The sequence below is a fragment of the Gavialis gangeticus genome, unplaced genomic scaffold, assembly GCF_001723915.1.
Source record: "Gavialis gangeticus isolate Ggan-Ray unplaced genomic scaffold, GavGan_comp1, whole genome shotgun sequence".
In the NCBI taxonomy this organism is placed as follows: domain Eukaryota; kingdom Metazoa; phylum Chordata; order Crocodylia; family Gavialidae; genus Gavialis; species Gavialis gangeticus.
Genome location: NW_017728996.1, coordinates 54,271,916 through 54,286,790, shown reverse-complemented (window position 1 = coordinate 54,286,790; position 14,875 = coordinate 54,271,916). Strand labels below are relative to the sequence as shown.

The following is a 14,875-nucleotide window of genomic DNA, read 5'->3' as shown; positions in this document are numbered from 1 at the left end:
CTGAAGTTCGACAAGCACGAGGGTGAAATCGGCTGCGGTTTGCGAGCGGTGAAGGGAGTCAAATGTTGGAGCCACCCCTGACTTGCCAAGTCTTGAGGAGGTTACATAGTTTTCCAAAGGACTTTCATCCACTTTCGAGGTGTAGGCCTGTGTATGCAGGGCTGCAGACTAGATGATCATACCTGCCTTGACCTTTGAGACTAGCTGTGTAGGTGGGTCAGGTGGCAGGGTCTGCTCCTTACCCAGGGAAACCGTGGCACAGAGCGCTGCTGTGACTGGCTCGGAGGTATGCAGCAGGTCGCTGGTGGAGTAAGAGATGCCTGGACTTCCACACCTCTGTGCAGTCTGCCAGAGCAGGGCTGTCCAAGTACCCTGGCTGGATTTACATAAATTATGACCAGGCCCCTTTCGTGCTAAGCTCTAGAAATTAAATTGGCACGGACTTGCCCTCCCTGTTCTTCCATTGCGTGCGCCTCTGGTACTTTAGTGCATGTTAACACATTGAAGCTTGAAGGTTGTGTCTCTTTTGAAGCCTCTAATTTGACCCTGCCTCAGCTAGCTGGCTTTCTTGCCCCTTTAACCTGCCCAAATCCACTCCCTCCTGATACTCCCTAGAGCAGACAAATGCCTCCCTCCACAAACACGGCTTTATCTTCTACTGCCAGTTGGCATACGCTCTTTCAGTCCATGCTCCTGACCTCCCAGCCTCTGAAAGTATTTCATTGGCAAACAATCCTTGTCTGCCTCCCTCTTCCACCCACATTCCCTCCAAAAAAACCCGCAACCAAAACTCCCAAAAAACGCTGGCTTTTTTGGCAGAGAACTGCCATACAGAGTTGCTATTGGTCACTATTTTTCCATCGTATATGAACTGGAGGGGTCTTTTTGTTCATACTTCTCAATGTTTCCAGGGCTTGGTATAGTTGTGTTTTCACGTGTAATATTAGGTGGCAGCCTTGAAGTTTCTCTCTGTGGCAGCTCATCTGTGTTGCTCTGAAGTCTACAGGAGCCATTGCAAGTTTTGGAAGCCTACAGGAAAAAACCGTCTCTGCAAGGCATGCAGATAGGTGCAGGTAGGGCATTGATCCAGCAGTAGTTCTTCAGCAACTCGAAGTTCCTTGGAGCTGAGATGGAGCAAAAGGGTCTTGTGAAATTTGCAGCCTTGGTGGCTCTCCGCTCTTCGGACTGCAGTGCTCTAGAGAGTTTGAGCCACGTATGGTCTCCAGTGCTTTCTTGTACAATACCCTCCCTTTCTTGGTTCATGAAATGGGCTGATTTTGTTGCGTTGTAAGTAGCTGATGCCTACTGGCTCATCTGATGACTTGTGCATTTAGTTTAATTTTATGAGTGTGTGTGTTTGTTTAAGGGGTACTTTTAGTGGGTTTTTGGTTGTAGCAATGTTGGTCTAAGGACGTGGGCAGGCCAGGTTCTTTGAGTAGATGTGATTTTTTTAATTAGACCACCTGAGTAGTTGGAAAAAGGTTCTTAGCAAGCTTTCAGGGGTACTTAAAAAAAATGTATCTGGTCCCTAGTTTTTTTTTTTTTTTATGCTAAGTTCAGTGGTTAGGACTTGCATTATATAAATGGCAAGATTACTTTTTCATTTTTTGCTTGCAAACTGGCATATACAGAAAGTAGTGATCGTGGGAATCCATCACCATCAGCAATCCCTCAGTGGCCTCTACCCCATGGCTCACTGATGGGTCTTGAGGTGACTTAAGAGTCTAATTGCTCAGCCACAGATCTGTCAGCAGAAGTTGCAAGTCTTTCTGCAGGTAAGAGTAGGCTGTTGGCTGGGATTTCTCTCCTTTTCCTTCCTTTGCTCTCTGCTCTCTGCTTTTGAGGGGAAAATGGTTCACCTCAAAGTGGTCTGCCGCTTGGTTGAAATTGCAGTGCCATAGATGCAATCTGTCTAACACAGGGCTGTCCAACTCGCAGCTTGTGGGCTGCATGTGGCCTGAAAGGGGTTAATGTGGCCTCTGGGCTCCCACCCGGCTATCACTCTCCTTACTCTGGCTGCAGCAGCAGCGGCTGGAGCTTTCTCTCCTCTGGCTTCTGTTGCATGTCTTGGCCCTAGGGGATGTGGTGACAAAGTGTGGTGTGGTGCAGTGTGGCACAGCCCACAGTGCTGGGGCAGCTGGGGGCCTGGAGCACCTGTGCAGAAGGAATCCCCCTAACTGGGCAGCTGAAGTTGAGGTGGGGCACCACCATGTGTGGTGCACCAGGGGGTGCCTCCCTGCTCATGTGCACACACCATGGTCCCCACTGGTGTGGTCTATGAGGTGTGCAGCCCCCAGCTCCTGATAAGTTGGACAGCCTTGACTTAGCACACTGAGTTAAAACTATTTTCTGTTCAGGGTTTAAGAACACAAAGAAATGTTTGTCACTTAACCAAAATTTTAAATAGATGTCGTCATTTTAAAATCTCTTCAGTTGGCAAGGTGTTTGCTAGGTTTTACCAGGTTCTCAGAGCCCAGTTCCTCTTTGCTCTGAGAAAGTGTAACCTTATATGAGACCCAAGCTTATTAAGAATTACTGCAGTCTTGGTAAAGGAGAGACGTGTCTTCTCTTTGTACTCATTCAGAGTACGAATTAGGCTGTTGTTGGACTTAAAGATGCACATGCGCTCTCCTGCAAAACACTGGATTTCTTCTTTCAAAGCTTTTCTTGCTGCGGCCCTGTAGGACCAGATTTTAAAAGTATGTGGATACCTAAATCTGCAAATAGGTACTAGAGGGGTGTGGAAATTTTCAAAAGCTCTTTAGGTGCTTTAGAAAATGGCTTTAGGTAACATTGTGCTTTACTTACTGTATATAGAGACTTGGGCATTTATGCTGTATGGACTGAAACATCTTTGTTGCATGATGACTTATCTGACAGAAATTTCTGGAGATGAAGGATGCCTTATCCTCTTGCCCAACTGGTACAGGCTTCTCCATCCCCAAGTAATGGGGAAGTCTTGGGTCCATGCTCCTCACCCGTTGCTGTTGTCCACATGGTATTTGAAACTCATCATGGAGTAGCAGTGATCTTGAGCATATGGAATAGTTGAGCTTCCAGGGCCTGGTTTGAACAGAGCACTGTACTGATTTAACTAAGGGCCTGTTTTTAATCCTGGTGCAAACCACTTTCTGGACACTTTCATTTTTGTTTTGCTGAAGTCAGTTAGAACAGGCCTAATCTAAAACCAAAATGAGCAATTTGTAAACCAAAGTATCCACAATGACTTGTGCCCTGGCTATAGTTAACTTTTGCTTAGAGACAGACAGGTCCTATATTTTGTATGTTTTCTTGAGGATCATCTGGTTAGGAGGTGTGGATTGAGGACCATGGGGGGGAGGAATTGTGGTATTAAGGTGACACTTGCTACTGATGTATCACTCTGCTGGCATGTTGTATCCCTTTCCTTGATGCTAGTCTATTTACATTGTAAGTTTTCTGGGGCAGTGACTGCTTCTCTGTGACAGTACGAAGTCCAGGAGATCCCATTTTGATTAGATTTTAACTATTATCACCATAAACATGATTAATCAGCACAGACTAAATTTAGCCCTAAGAAGTGGTAGCTTGAAGTGAAAGGAGTGCCAAGACGAGTCAGTACGTCCCATTTTTTGGGGGTGATGAAATGGAGTGTCTGGTTGTCAGTTCACTTAACCTGTCCTCTCTTACCAGCCGTCTGGAAAGGAAGGGGTTTTTATGTGCAAGTTTTGACTGTTAAAATGTTGAGTGCTGGCTCCTATGTCAAAGTTGCAGTCACTGGTGATGAAAACAACTTCTTTGTTTAAATTAAAACAAACAACAACCTGTCCCTGCCAAACAACCTCCATATAAGTGTTGTGGTTTTCCATATACATCCAATTCTGGATTCACGCAAACTTGCGTATTGTAAGTGAGAGTTATTTGGAAAAAGTGACAGTTTTTTTTTAATATCAAAATAAGTTGTAATATTTTAAAATATTTTCATGAATATATTTACAGCTAAAAGGAAGACAAAATCTAAATGGTTATCATAGTAAACACAAATGTTCACACCAAGTGGTTCTTTTTTTTACCTCCTGTGTTTATTGGAGAGGAAAATTGGGTGAAAATCATAATGAAAGCTTGGGTATAACTGCAGCATGAAGCAGAAGCCAGTGCCTGCATAATCCTGACTTCCCTTGCAGAATGATGATAACCCAGGAACTGGTCATAAGTATTTGATTTTTGATTCTGACTTCATCATGATCCCTTCTATATGTGCTCAGGCAAATCTCTTATTTCGTAATTAAGGACTACAGGATGGGTCCCCTGTTTAAAATAAACCCTGCTTGGCTGGTAGAGGTGCTGAACAACATACTAAAATATTTACTAAAGACTTGTATTATTTAAGTTGCTCTGGGCAGGGCACCAGGGAGCTCATTTTTCAGTGCACTTTCTTATGGGTTAGTTGATGGTTTCTGTTTTTTTCCCACCCCCCAGGTGGATTTAAATACTCCAGGTTTGGCTACACTGTAACCTTTTCAGGAAACGTTTCTGTCAGTTAGATCTCACACTAGTTTCTTTTCTTGAACTAGCCTGGTGGCAGTGTGCATCTGTGATCTGGGAGAGAAGCTTCTATTGGGAAGAATATGCTGTTTGACTCATGACAGATGTGCTCCTTGAGCCTGAGCCTGGCCTTGTGACTTTGGAACTGCAGTGTTTGTATTGACCTCTCTCCTTCTGAAGTTGGATGTTGGTGGCACTGCTGCAGCTGCCCAGTAGGACAGGGATTCAACTGGTCCTGCCTGAATCTAGGGGAGCACCTAGGAAAGAAGGGCTGCCCTCCTCCTCCTCCTCCTCACAGCCACCAGAGCAGTGCAAGAAAGGAGAGAAGCTGAACCAACAACCAGTCCCAGCTTCCCAGGTTTTTGCCCCTGTCAGCCTAACAGCTCTCCATGTGCCTAGTGAGTAGCCAGAGCACAGTGTAGTCTAGTCAGTCATTCCTGAGGCACCCTGAAAATGTAGGACCCAGCCTCATCTCTTCTGAGGACTTCTTTGCAATGGGAAACAGCACCTGCAGCTGGGTTCTGCTGGCCGCACAGGGTAAAGCAGGGGTGGGCCCAGGGGCCACAAGGCATTTTGATGAGCTATCGTGGGCAAGGTCAGCATCCAGTCTCCCCCCACCCCCTGTGCAACAACTCACTGAAACTCCCTATGTGAGGTGGGGCTGCAGGTGGGTGGGGAGCAATGTTTGGGAGCAGGATGGGTGATCCGCTCCTGGCAACCCCCTGCCTGGTGGTGGGGTGTGTGTGTAGAGGTGTGTGGGGGGGGGTGCTGCCTGGGTGCTATGTCTTGGGAGCCAGCCGGGGCTGAGGTGAGGGAGGGGACGGTGGGTGTGTGCAGCAGAGCTCATGTGGGCAGTGAGGTCCATGGTGCTCTGTATGGGGCTGAGCCCTGCTGGCTCCAGCCTGCACCTGCTGGCCCCACCCTGGCCAGTGTTTACTGCTTGCTGGCTGGGCTGCTCCTGGTGTCGTAGCTCCCCTTGCCTCCAGCAGTGGATTGTCCTCCTGCTCCTGGCCCTGCTGTGCCACTCTGGCTGGGGCAGCTTCAGCCAGGTGGCTCCTGCCCCCATGTGCAGGCTGCTGGCTGCTTTCTACTTGCTCCGCCTGCCTGCAAAGTCTGGAACAGCTTGCCATCTGAGGTGGTTTAAGCACCTACACTGAACACCTTCAGGAGAAAATTGGATGCTTATCTTGCTGGGATCCTGTGACCCCAGCTGACTTCCTGCCCTTTGGGCAGGGGGCTGGACTTGATGATCTTCCGTGGTCCCTTCCAGCCCTAATGTCTATGAAATCTAAGAAAAACCTCTGAGTTTGTTTTCTGCAGCTAACCTTAAGAAATTTCTGAACTTTTATTTACATAATTAAAGTTACAGCATGCTGAAAGTTCCTGTCCTGCCCTCCATGTACTGGCCAGAACCCTATCTTTTATTTTCCTTTTGACGTCATCCAATATTTTATCCAAGTAAAGGTTTTTCAGTGGGGAAAAAATAAGAAATATGATAACATGTTTTGCGTTTAATTTTAGATTTCATCATGGGGGACATGAAAACCCCGGACTTTGATGACCTTTTGGCTGCTTTTGACATCCCAGACCCGACTAGCCTTGATGCCAAGGAGACCATTCAGTCAACTGGTGAGGACAATGAAAATCACCTGAAGCCATCTGGAATATGTATAGATGAAAATGTGTCCTTGTCCCACTCAGTGCCAGCTCCTGATACGCCTGTTGTGAGTGTTATTGTGAAAAACACAAGTCGTCAGGAGTCCTTTGAAGCAGAAAAGGAGGGGAATCACCTTGGACCTGGTCTGTTACACAATGGATTCCGTGCATCTGATTTGCCCTCAGAGCCTCACAATTTAGTGCACCATTATGGGAAATTTGATTCGGCCTTTATCAATGGTGATAACTCAAGAAACTACCCAGAAAAACTGGACCAATCAAAGTCAGAGCCTTTACCAACATTCAGTCAGTTCAGCCCTATCTCTAGTCCAGAACCGGAGGACTCATTCAAAGAGAACAATATTAGCGATAAACCAAAACATGCCCAAACTCTATATTTCCCAGCACCTCAAATGTATATTCCAACTGGGGCTTCTGCTCTAGATCATCTTCGGACGTTACCAGAGCCAGAGTTAAGTATGTTTGATCAATATTGCAAAAAGGAACAAAAGATGGAAATTCACTGCCACCAAGAAAGTCGGCTGGATATGAACAGAAGAGAACAGGAGAAAACAACAGAGAAGTTTGTAGAGTCCAGTAAAGATCTGGTGGATACCAACAGCTTCCTTGGAGAAGGTTTGACATTTGGAAATCTCCACAACAATAACTTGGGGGAAAGCAAAGTGTCTATACCTGATGTGAACATCTCTTCTTCAGTCCCGCCTCGCCAGCGTCTAAAGCCAACCCACTCCAAGTTGTCCTCTTGTGTTGCTGCATTAGTAGCTCTGCAGGCCAAAAAAGTTGCATGTATCCCAAAAGACGATCAAGCAAGTCTTACAAAAGAACCTTCTGGTTCTTTTAAAGATGGTATTAAGGGCAGTCCCAAAATGCCCAAGTCACCAAAGAGTCCAAGAAGCCCCCTTGAGGTGGTGAGAAAGACCAACAAGCAGCCTGAAAGTCCTCGGAGCGTGTGCAGTGATAGCAGTGGAAAAGGCTCTCCTTCCATGGCAGCTGGCTCTCCGCCAGCCATTCCCAAAGTTAGGATAAAGACTATTAAGACATCCTCTGGTGAAATTAAAAGAACTGTTACTCGGATTTTGCCAGAAAGTGATGATCTGGGCAAATCTTCTGAAGAATCACCTGCAGAAAGCTTAGCTACTGAAGAATTTATTAAATCCTTTCCTTCACCTGATACCAGTGCTGTTATAGAAAATGAGGCAAACAAGACTTCCACAAAAAATGGAGCCACTGTGACTATTCAGGTGTCAAATGTAGCAAGCCCCCTGGTTGATGGCATGAAAGTAGATATTGCCGCAAACAGCACATCCACTGCATCTTTGTCTCCCGTGTCCAACTGTAGCAGTGGTGCCATAAAAATAGGTGCTATCAGTCAGCAGCCCGGTAAGAGGCAACAGCAGGGCATTGCAATACAGCCATCTAACTCGACCACTTCCAGCCTTCTTCCCAAGGCGATACATTTGGCAAATCTCAATTTAGTCCCACACAGCGTTGCTGCTTCCGTTGCAGCAAAATCATCTGTGCAAAGACGAAACCAGCCTCAGCTAACGCAAATGACAGTGCCACTGGTTCATCAAGTAAAGAAAGCTGCTCCTGTAATTGTGGAGGCATTTAATAAAGTACTACATAGTGCCAATCCTGTGCCAATATATACTCCAAACCTCAGCCCACCATCTGACAGCAGTATTCATTTACCTACATCTGGGTATTGTTGCCTAGAATGTGGGGATTCATTTGCCTTAGAGAAAAGCCTAACTCAACATTATAGTAGGCGAAGTGTCCACATTGAAGTAATGTGCACTCAGTGTTCAACGGTGCTGCTCTTCTTTAATAAGTGTAGTTTGCTTAAACATGCAAGAGATCACAAGAGTAAAGGGTTTATCATGCAGTGTTCTCAGCTGTTAATGAAACCAATTTCCATAGACCAAATGTTTTCACCCTCTCCTACAAGCTCTTCAGTGTGTTTGGCTCCTCAAACTTTGCACTTGTCGTCTTCTTCATGTAAATCCAGTGCTACATTGGGAAGTGGTATGGGAACATCTACCAACGTTCAACCAGCCATGCCTCTCTATACGGACCCATTGCGGCTAATCCGTCAGGGACTGAAGTGTCTCGAATGTAACAAGCAGGCACCAGATTATGTTGCTTTAGCAGCACATTACCAGAGAACTTCAGAAGATAATGAGGGACTGGTAAGTAATTTCTTTGACATATTGGTTATGTGTTTATGCATTAAAGGAATTACCCTTTGAAAAATAAATTAAGCATCAAGGTAGGAAGTGAATTATTTATGCTCTTGTTATTGTATTGGAGCCAGATTTAGCAGTGATGTTGGAGAGTGAACTAGGAAGCAACTTGCATTAAAATGTTGGGCTGCAAGCACCAAAGCACTGTTGCACTAGGGACAGAGGGTGGTGATCTCTCTGGGCACATCTACACATTCATTTAATGGGCTGTAATTACAGCACATTAAGTTCAGTTAGTACCTGTAATTACAAGTACTAACTTAACGTGCCTTAATCAGTGCTGCTGCACATTAGCACCAGTGCACACTTTTCTGTGATGCTAATGTGCAGTAGACAAATTGTACTGCGCATAATAGCGCATTAATGCGGGTTTTGCTTGCTGTGCTAACGCGCAGTAGAATTGGTTTACTGCGCCTTTAGCTTCTCATGTAGATGCACGCTCTATGTGCCTTTGAGGAGCTTGCACTTAAGCATCATAGTCCTTAGTTTTGATTTTGTCAGTACAAGAAACACTGAGCAATTAGCCCTTACTGCTGCTTTGCAGAGAGAAGAGGCTCAGGGTAGGCAGAGGAGTGTTGGACTTGCACGGATTCTCAGTTTGTAAAGGGAGGAATTCCTGAGAGCTGGAGATCAGTAGTTGCTCAGAAAGAAGTATGCCAGAACTCTGTAGGTGAACGGCAGAAGGGCAGCTGTTTAATTAAAGAGGGTTTTAAAGTTAAAGTCTGTTGAGGGAGTCATGTGACCATGTTTAAGTTAAGCTTTTCATAAGGTTTTGAAATGGGTTTCATTTGCGTAGCACTTTGAACTCTGAGGCCTGGGTTATATAGTTGGCCTGCTGAGGCATCAATGAAAGAAGAGAGGTCAAAAGGCCAGAAATGCAGCATCCTGCAGTATTGTGGCAGGCTCTTTTTTGCCCTGCTTGTAATTGGGCCCAGACCTGCCAGAGGCTTCTGGTGGGATATTAAAGCAGGAGCCCTGCATGTTGGTGCGCACACTCTGCTCCTCAGCAAAGGACTCAAGTAAAAGGCTTCTCACCCAGTTGAAGAAACTGCTGCTGTCTCCACAGTGCTCTGGCACACTTCTGCATGATAACTGATCTCTAGCTGTGAGGAATTTGTTCCTTTGAAAGCAGAGACTCTGTGCAATCCTAAAACTCCTTGGCCTGCCCTACCCACAGAAACCAAAGAGGGGGCATTCCATTGTTGCACAGCAAGACCGCCCCTCAGATTATTTGAGGGGATGGTCTGTCGTATAACATCCTTAGCAAATATTCTTAAACAACCAGTAGTTAAACAGCAGGCAATTTAAAGAAGGCAAAGCTTTCTATATATTTTTAGCTACTAATAGGATGTATCTGAATTGTAAATGCTGGGAGACCCCAGGTGTAATTCTCTTAATTGGATCCATAAATCAGGCCTTCAGGCTGTCATGGCGTGGTCTGGTCTGTCTCTGCCCTAGACAAGACAGCTGTTTGTTCCAGATCAGACCATTTTTCCTTAGTTTTTCAACTAACAATACTCTAGATAAGAAAACTATTGGGAGTGCTACTCTGGAATTTTAAACTTTATGTGACCCACTTTATTTGCTGTAGTATTTCTCCCTGTTAGATCTGTACCACAAGCAAGGAATGGATTACCTGATCCACTGGTCTTAGATTAGTCAGAGATTTTAAGAGCAAAAGGGATTGTTTTAGTTGTTTATCCTGGCTTCCTGTAGGACCCCGGGCAAAGAATTAAACTTTGCCATAGACGCATCCCTTTTGTTTGAGAAATAGCACGTTTTTAAGAAAGATGCCTGGTCTTGATTTAAAAGCCTTACATGTGAGAGCATCCACAAACAACTTGCTCCTAGCTTCTACCAGCTATTATCAGAAATGTCATTTCTATGTTCGGTGCCAGTAGTTCATCTTCATGTCACCTCTTAGCTTTTTTCTGAGATAAACTAAATAGATTGAGCTACTTAAGCCTCTCATGGTATATCATGTTCTTCAGCATTCTTGTACCTCCTTCCTAAACCTTTTTCCAATTTTTCAACTTTTTCTTTTTGAAGCATGGGTACTACAACTGTATGCAGTATTTCAGTAATGGTCTTACTAATGCTAGCTTCCTAGTCCTGTTTGATAGTTCCATGGGTATAACCTGAAAGTTTGCTCATGTTCATTTTCTCAAGTACAGTATTGTACTGGGAACTCATGTTCAGTTGGGTCTCTGCTGTTTTACCCCAAGTCCTTTTCAGTCTCTGCATTCCAGGAGACCGTATAAGCACTCCTTTAAAGATAAAGTTGTGTCTACGCACCCAATGAAGGTTTGGTGGCCTTAGCAGCTGGCCCTTGAATGTATATTTTAAGTTACTTTTAACACACTGTGTAGCTAGAGCTGCTTCTTTGGTAATGACACCTCATGATGGCTTTACTCAATTTAAATGATGAAGCTGTCACTAAGTGGGGGAAGATTCCTGTTTACAGAAGAAAGAACATTCATGGAAGCCAAGAGAAATCTGTAGAGCTTGTTGAAAGTGGATAACAATTTACTGACAAAAAGATTTTGTTAACCTGCAGTTAAGATTGTCCTGTAGTATCTTGTGTCTTCTACTAATGTCAAATTCAGCAAAACCCAGTGTTCTGAAGATCAGGAAATGGGGAGTTAAGGTGACAAGCCCAAGTAGCCCTGTGAAAAGCCAAAGCCAGAGCATGTGCACTGAGGTTGTGTTGGGATACTGCTTACAGAGGAGACTGGTAAGTTGGACTGATTGTGTAATTCGTATTTCTAGACCACTAAAGTGTGACATTGTTTTGGTGGAATCAACATTCTGAAAGTGCTCAAGATACTAAGGAAGAATCAAAATCCAATAAGCTGTACTGGATTTAAAAAAAGCTTCTTTGTCAGTGAATGTCTTAGGTTCTTTGATAGAAAGAAATGATATTGGTAGGAGTTAGAGGTCACACAGGTATGTTCGTACCAATATGATTATACCACAGTTGTTATGTGTGTGAGATGTCTCTGGGGCCAGATAAAGGCTTTTTATCATAGGATCACAAAGCAGTTTGCCAAGGAAGGAAGTAGTATTATCCCCTTTTGTAGAAATTAAGGATACTGAAGCCTGGAGAGGTAAAATAAATTCTTCCACCATTACCCAGGAGGCCAGTGGTATGGCTGTGAATACGGCCCAGGTTTTCAGATTCCCAGGCTAGGCTGCATAAGTGCTGTGTGACTGCTTGCATCCTCTCTCTGTACTGCTTGGTTATGGTGGAAAGGGGATAGTGACCATGCTTCCAACTGTTTGAAATATGTGGTTGCTAACAGCCCAGTAGCAACATCTCAGACAGGCCTAAGCACCAACGCCTTTGGCAGTTTTTAATACAATAATGTTCAAAACATGAATGAAGACTAATGTGTCTGTCTTCTCCATTCCTCTCCTCCACAATATAAGTCTCTGCCCACCCACCACCATTTCAAAGACACCCTCCACTCCTGTCCCATTTAGCTATCAGCACTTTAGAAGGTAGATGTATGTGAAAACATTCACAGAGCCTGTGAACTTCAAGAAATGCAGTAGCTGACCTCTTTGAGGCATCTGTGTCTTGGGAACCTCTTGCCTAGAAAACCTGAAATGAGAATCCCTGAATTTTTCCTTGTGACCCCGTGAAGCTCAGTACATTTCAAGACAATCCAAATAAGCAAGTGGATTTGAGAGTCCTTGGAAGAATAGCCTTGAACCAGAAAAGTCCTCTCAACTCTGCCTGTACTGGAACTGGATCTTTGCTCTAATGTTGTCCAAAATTAATCTTTGCTCATTACTTTGCTAGATCTAGATGCCATGCACAGGCTAAAACTGGAGGAGAAATTTTTTTAGGGAGTATGGATGAAGATTAGAGGGAAGGAGCTGTACACCTTTTCCTGCAGTATAGGTGGAGTAGAGAAATGTAAAGTGGCCTGTTCATCTTGATGTAATGTTCTCAGCTAGATGTATATGGCTTGGAGCATTATCTTCAAAGCTTATAAACTGCCTTGGGCATCTTGGTGCATATTCTCATCCTCTATTCCCAGTGCTTGAAAGCCTGAGGTATGCATCCAGCATGCCCATTCTTAAAGACTTCTTACCCCAGTCTTAGCACTATGTTTTTGGTATATGCTTTCTACATATCTGCTTTCAGCTCCATACTTAGATCAGGGCTTCCCTTGATTCTAGCTCTCAATGTTGGTAGGAACAAAGAGGCACTCATAAAGAAAGCCCCCTCACCATGTCCCCCACGCATGGCTGGAGACAGACAAAGTCTTTGTTCCATACAACATCACAGGGAGAGTGGCAGGACCCTCTCTGGTCCCAGCACACACCCAGGAGGGGAAAATGCAGGACTGATAAGTGCCCATATCCTTATTCCACCCAACTCATCATATTGTCCGTGTCCATGTCACCCCCTTCCAACATTACTTACCCTTGACTGTAGTCCTCTTAATCTCCCTCCCCTTTACTCCCTTCCCTTGCCTACAGCCTTAAACCCCTCTCCAGGTTCCCCCCAACTCATCTTTGCTCCTGTTAAGCATTCAGACATACAGTTTATTTTCTTTTTTAAAATTGAACATCTCCTGAATTTTTGGGTGACACTAAGCTGGATAGTTAGCAGACACTTAAGAGAATAGGATTAGGATTCAAAATGAACTCAATATATTGGAGAAATGGTCTGAAAAAATTGGATGAAATTCAGTAAGGACAAGTGCAAACTGCTGTGCTTAGGAAAGAGCGATCAAATACTGGAATACAAAATGGGAACAACTGGCTAGCCTGCAGTGTCCTAGAAAACTACAGGCTATAGTGGACTGCAAGCTGAATCTGAGGCAACAGTGGAATATTCCTGCAAAAAAAAGATCTAATTGCCTACTGGGTTGTACAAGCAGTAGGGCTGGAGAGAAACTGTAGGAAGAGTCTTCTGCTCTGTCCAGCAATGGTAGAGCCTTAGGTGGTGCACTGTGGGCACCTAACTTCAAGAAGGACGTGAACCAAGTGGAGCACCTAGAAGAAAGCAACTAAAATGATATGAAGTCTAGAAAATATAGAAGAAAAGCTTGGAAACACTGGGCTTATTTAGCATAGAGAAGAAAAGACTGAAGGCCAACTTGATACCTCTTCATTTACTATAAAGAGGTTGGTGATGATAACCAGCTGATTTTTGTATTAAAAATAGAACAAGAAATTCTGGGCTCAAACTGAAGCAAGGAAAATATAGGTTGGATATCAGGGAGAACTTTCTAACCATGAGGGTGGTTAACATGTTACCTAAGGAGCTTCTGAAACCTCTGTCCTGGGAAGTCTTTAAGTGCAGTTTAGATGAAGATGATGCACCTTGAGCAGTGTTGTAGACTAGATAACTTCTGACAACTCTTCCAGCTGTATTATTATATGTGTAGCCAGTGGTGTGTTATGAAAGATGGAGCATTTCAGGGAGAGCTTACCTGCCCCCCACCACACACCCTTTGGGGTTGGCCATGTAAACAAGAGGTGGGCAATTATTTTGGGTGGAGGGCAACTTACCGAGTTTTGGCAAGCTGTCAAAGGCTGCATGGGTAGCTCCACCCCTTGGCAGGTGCCCCTCCACCATCTTGTGACTGGATGTCCCACCCCCTAACACCTGATCTTTGCCACCAGAAGTCCATCCCCTTGCCCCCAGAAGTACTCCTTTCATCAAGGGGTTGTGCCATCTTGGAACCAGAAAAATACCAAATTATATTTTAAAAAGGAAACATCTACAGCATTCATTAATCTGATTTCAGAAAATATTGTTGTCCTGATTTACATGCGTTTGTGTAGTGTACATGGAGGGAATTGTGCAATAGCTTAAAATGAAGTCTTAGTCTTGTATATTGTGGGGGGTGGGTATAGGTTTGTGGGGGTGTGTGGGTATGTGGGGTGAGGGAGCATGTGGGTGTGGGTGGGTATGTGACTTGTGGGGAGCTGTGTGTGGGGGGAGGGTGCCTGGGCTGTGAAAGGGGGTGTGGATGTGGGGGTCAGTGTATGGCAGTGCAAAGGGAGTATGGGTGCATGTGTATGGTGGGGTGTGCATGTGGATCTCATCCTGTGAAAACACCCACACCCACCCACTCAGCCACTGGGTCCACAACCAAACCCCCCCCTCCCCCCCACTCCTCCCGCTACCTCCCATAGGGCAATTAGGCAAAAGGAGCACGTGCACAAGCTGATACTCAGGAAACACTTGTCAGTAGCCTTCAAATTCTGTTACACTTTCAGCTCCTGGGGCATGATGTTCTCCAGAGAGAGCATTACAGAAAGAAAGCCAAGAAAGCACTCCTCGTTTTGTTCCTGCTGAGGAGCACCACTCTGCATGACTGCCTGGATGGATGTGGAATGATCGATGAACTCACCGCCCTGGCACAACTGCTGCTTCTCTGCTCTCTACATTTCTTGAATCTGTTCCT

General features: G+C 44.9%; 1 protein-coding gene across 2 annotated transcripts in view; it reads left to right on the top strand.

Moving 5' to 3' along the window:
- The first annotated feature begins 6,022 nt into the window (after positions 1-6,022).
- ZNF592 (zinc finger protein 592) overlaps positions 6,023-14,875 on the top strand; it is an 88,026-nt gene continuing 79,173 nt past the window's right edge. For both annotated transcript variants that reach the window (XM_019504562.1, XM_019504561.1), the window contains exon 1: positions 6,023-8,390. In XM_019504562.1, the coding sequence (XP_019360107.1) occupies positions 6,054-8,390 (2,337 nt within the window). In that variant the 5' untranslated portion in view covers positions 6,023-6,053. The remainder of the gene's footprint in view (positions 8,391-14,875) is intronic.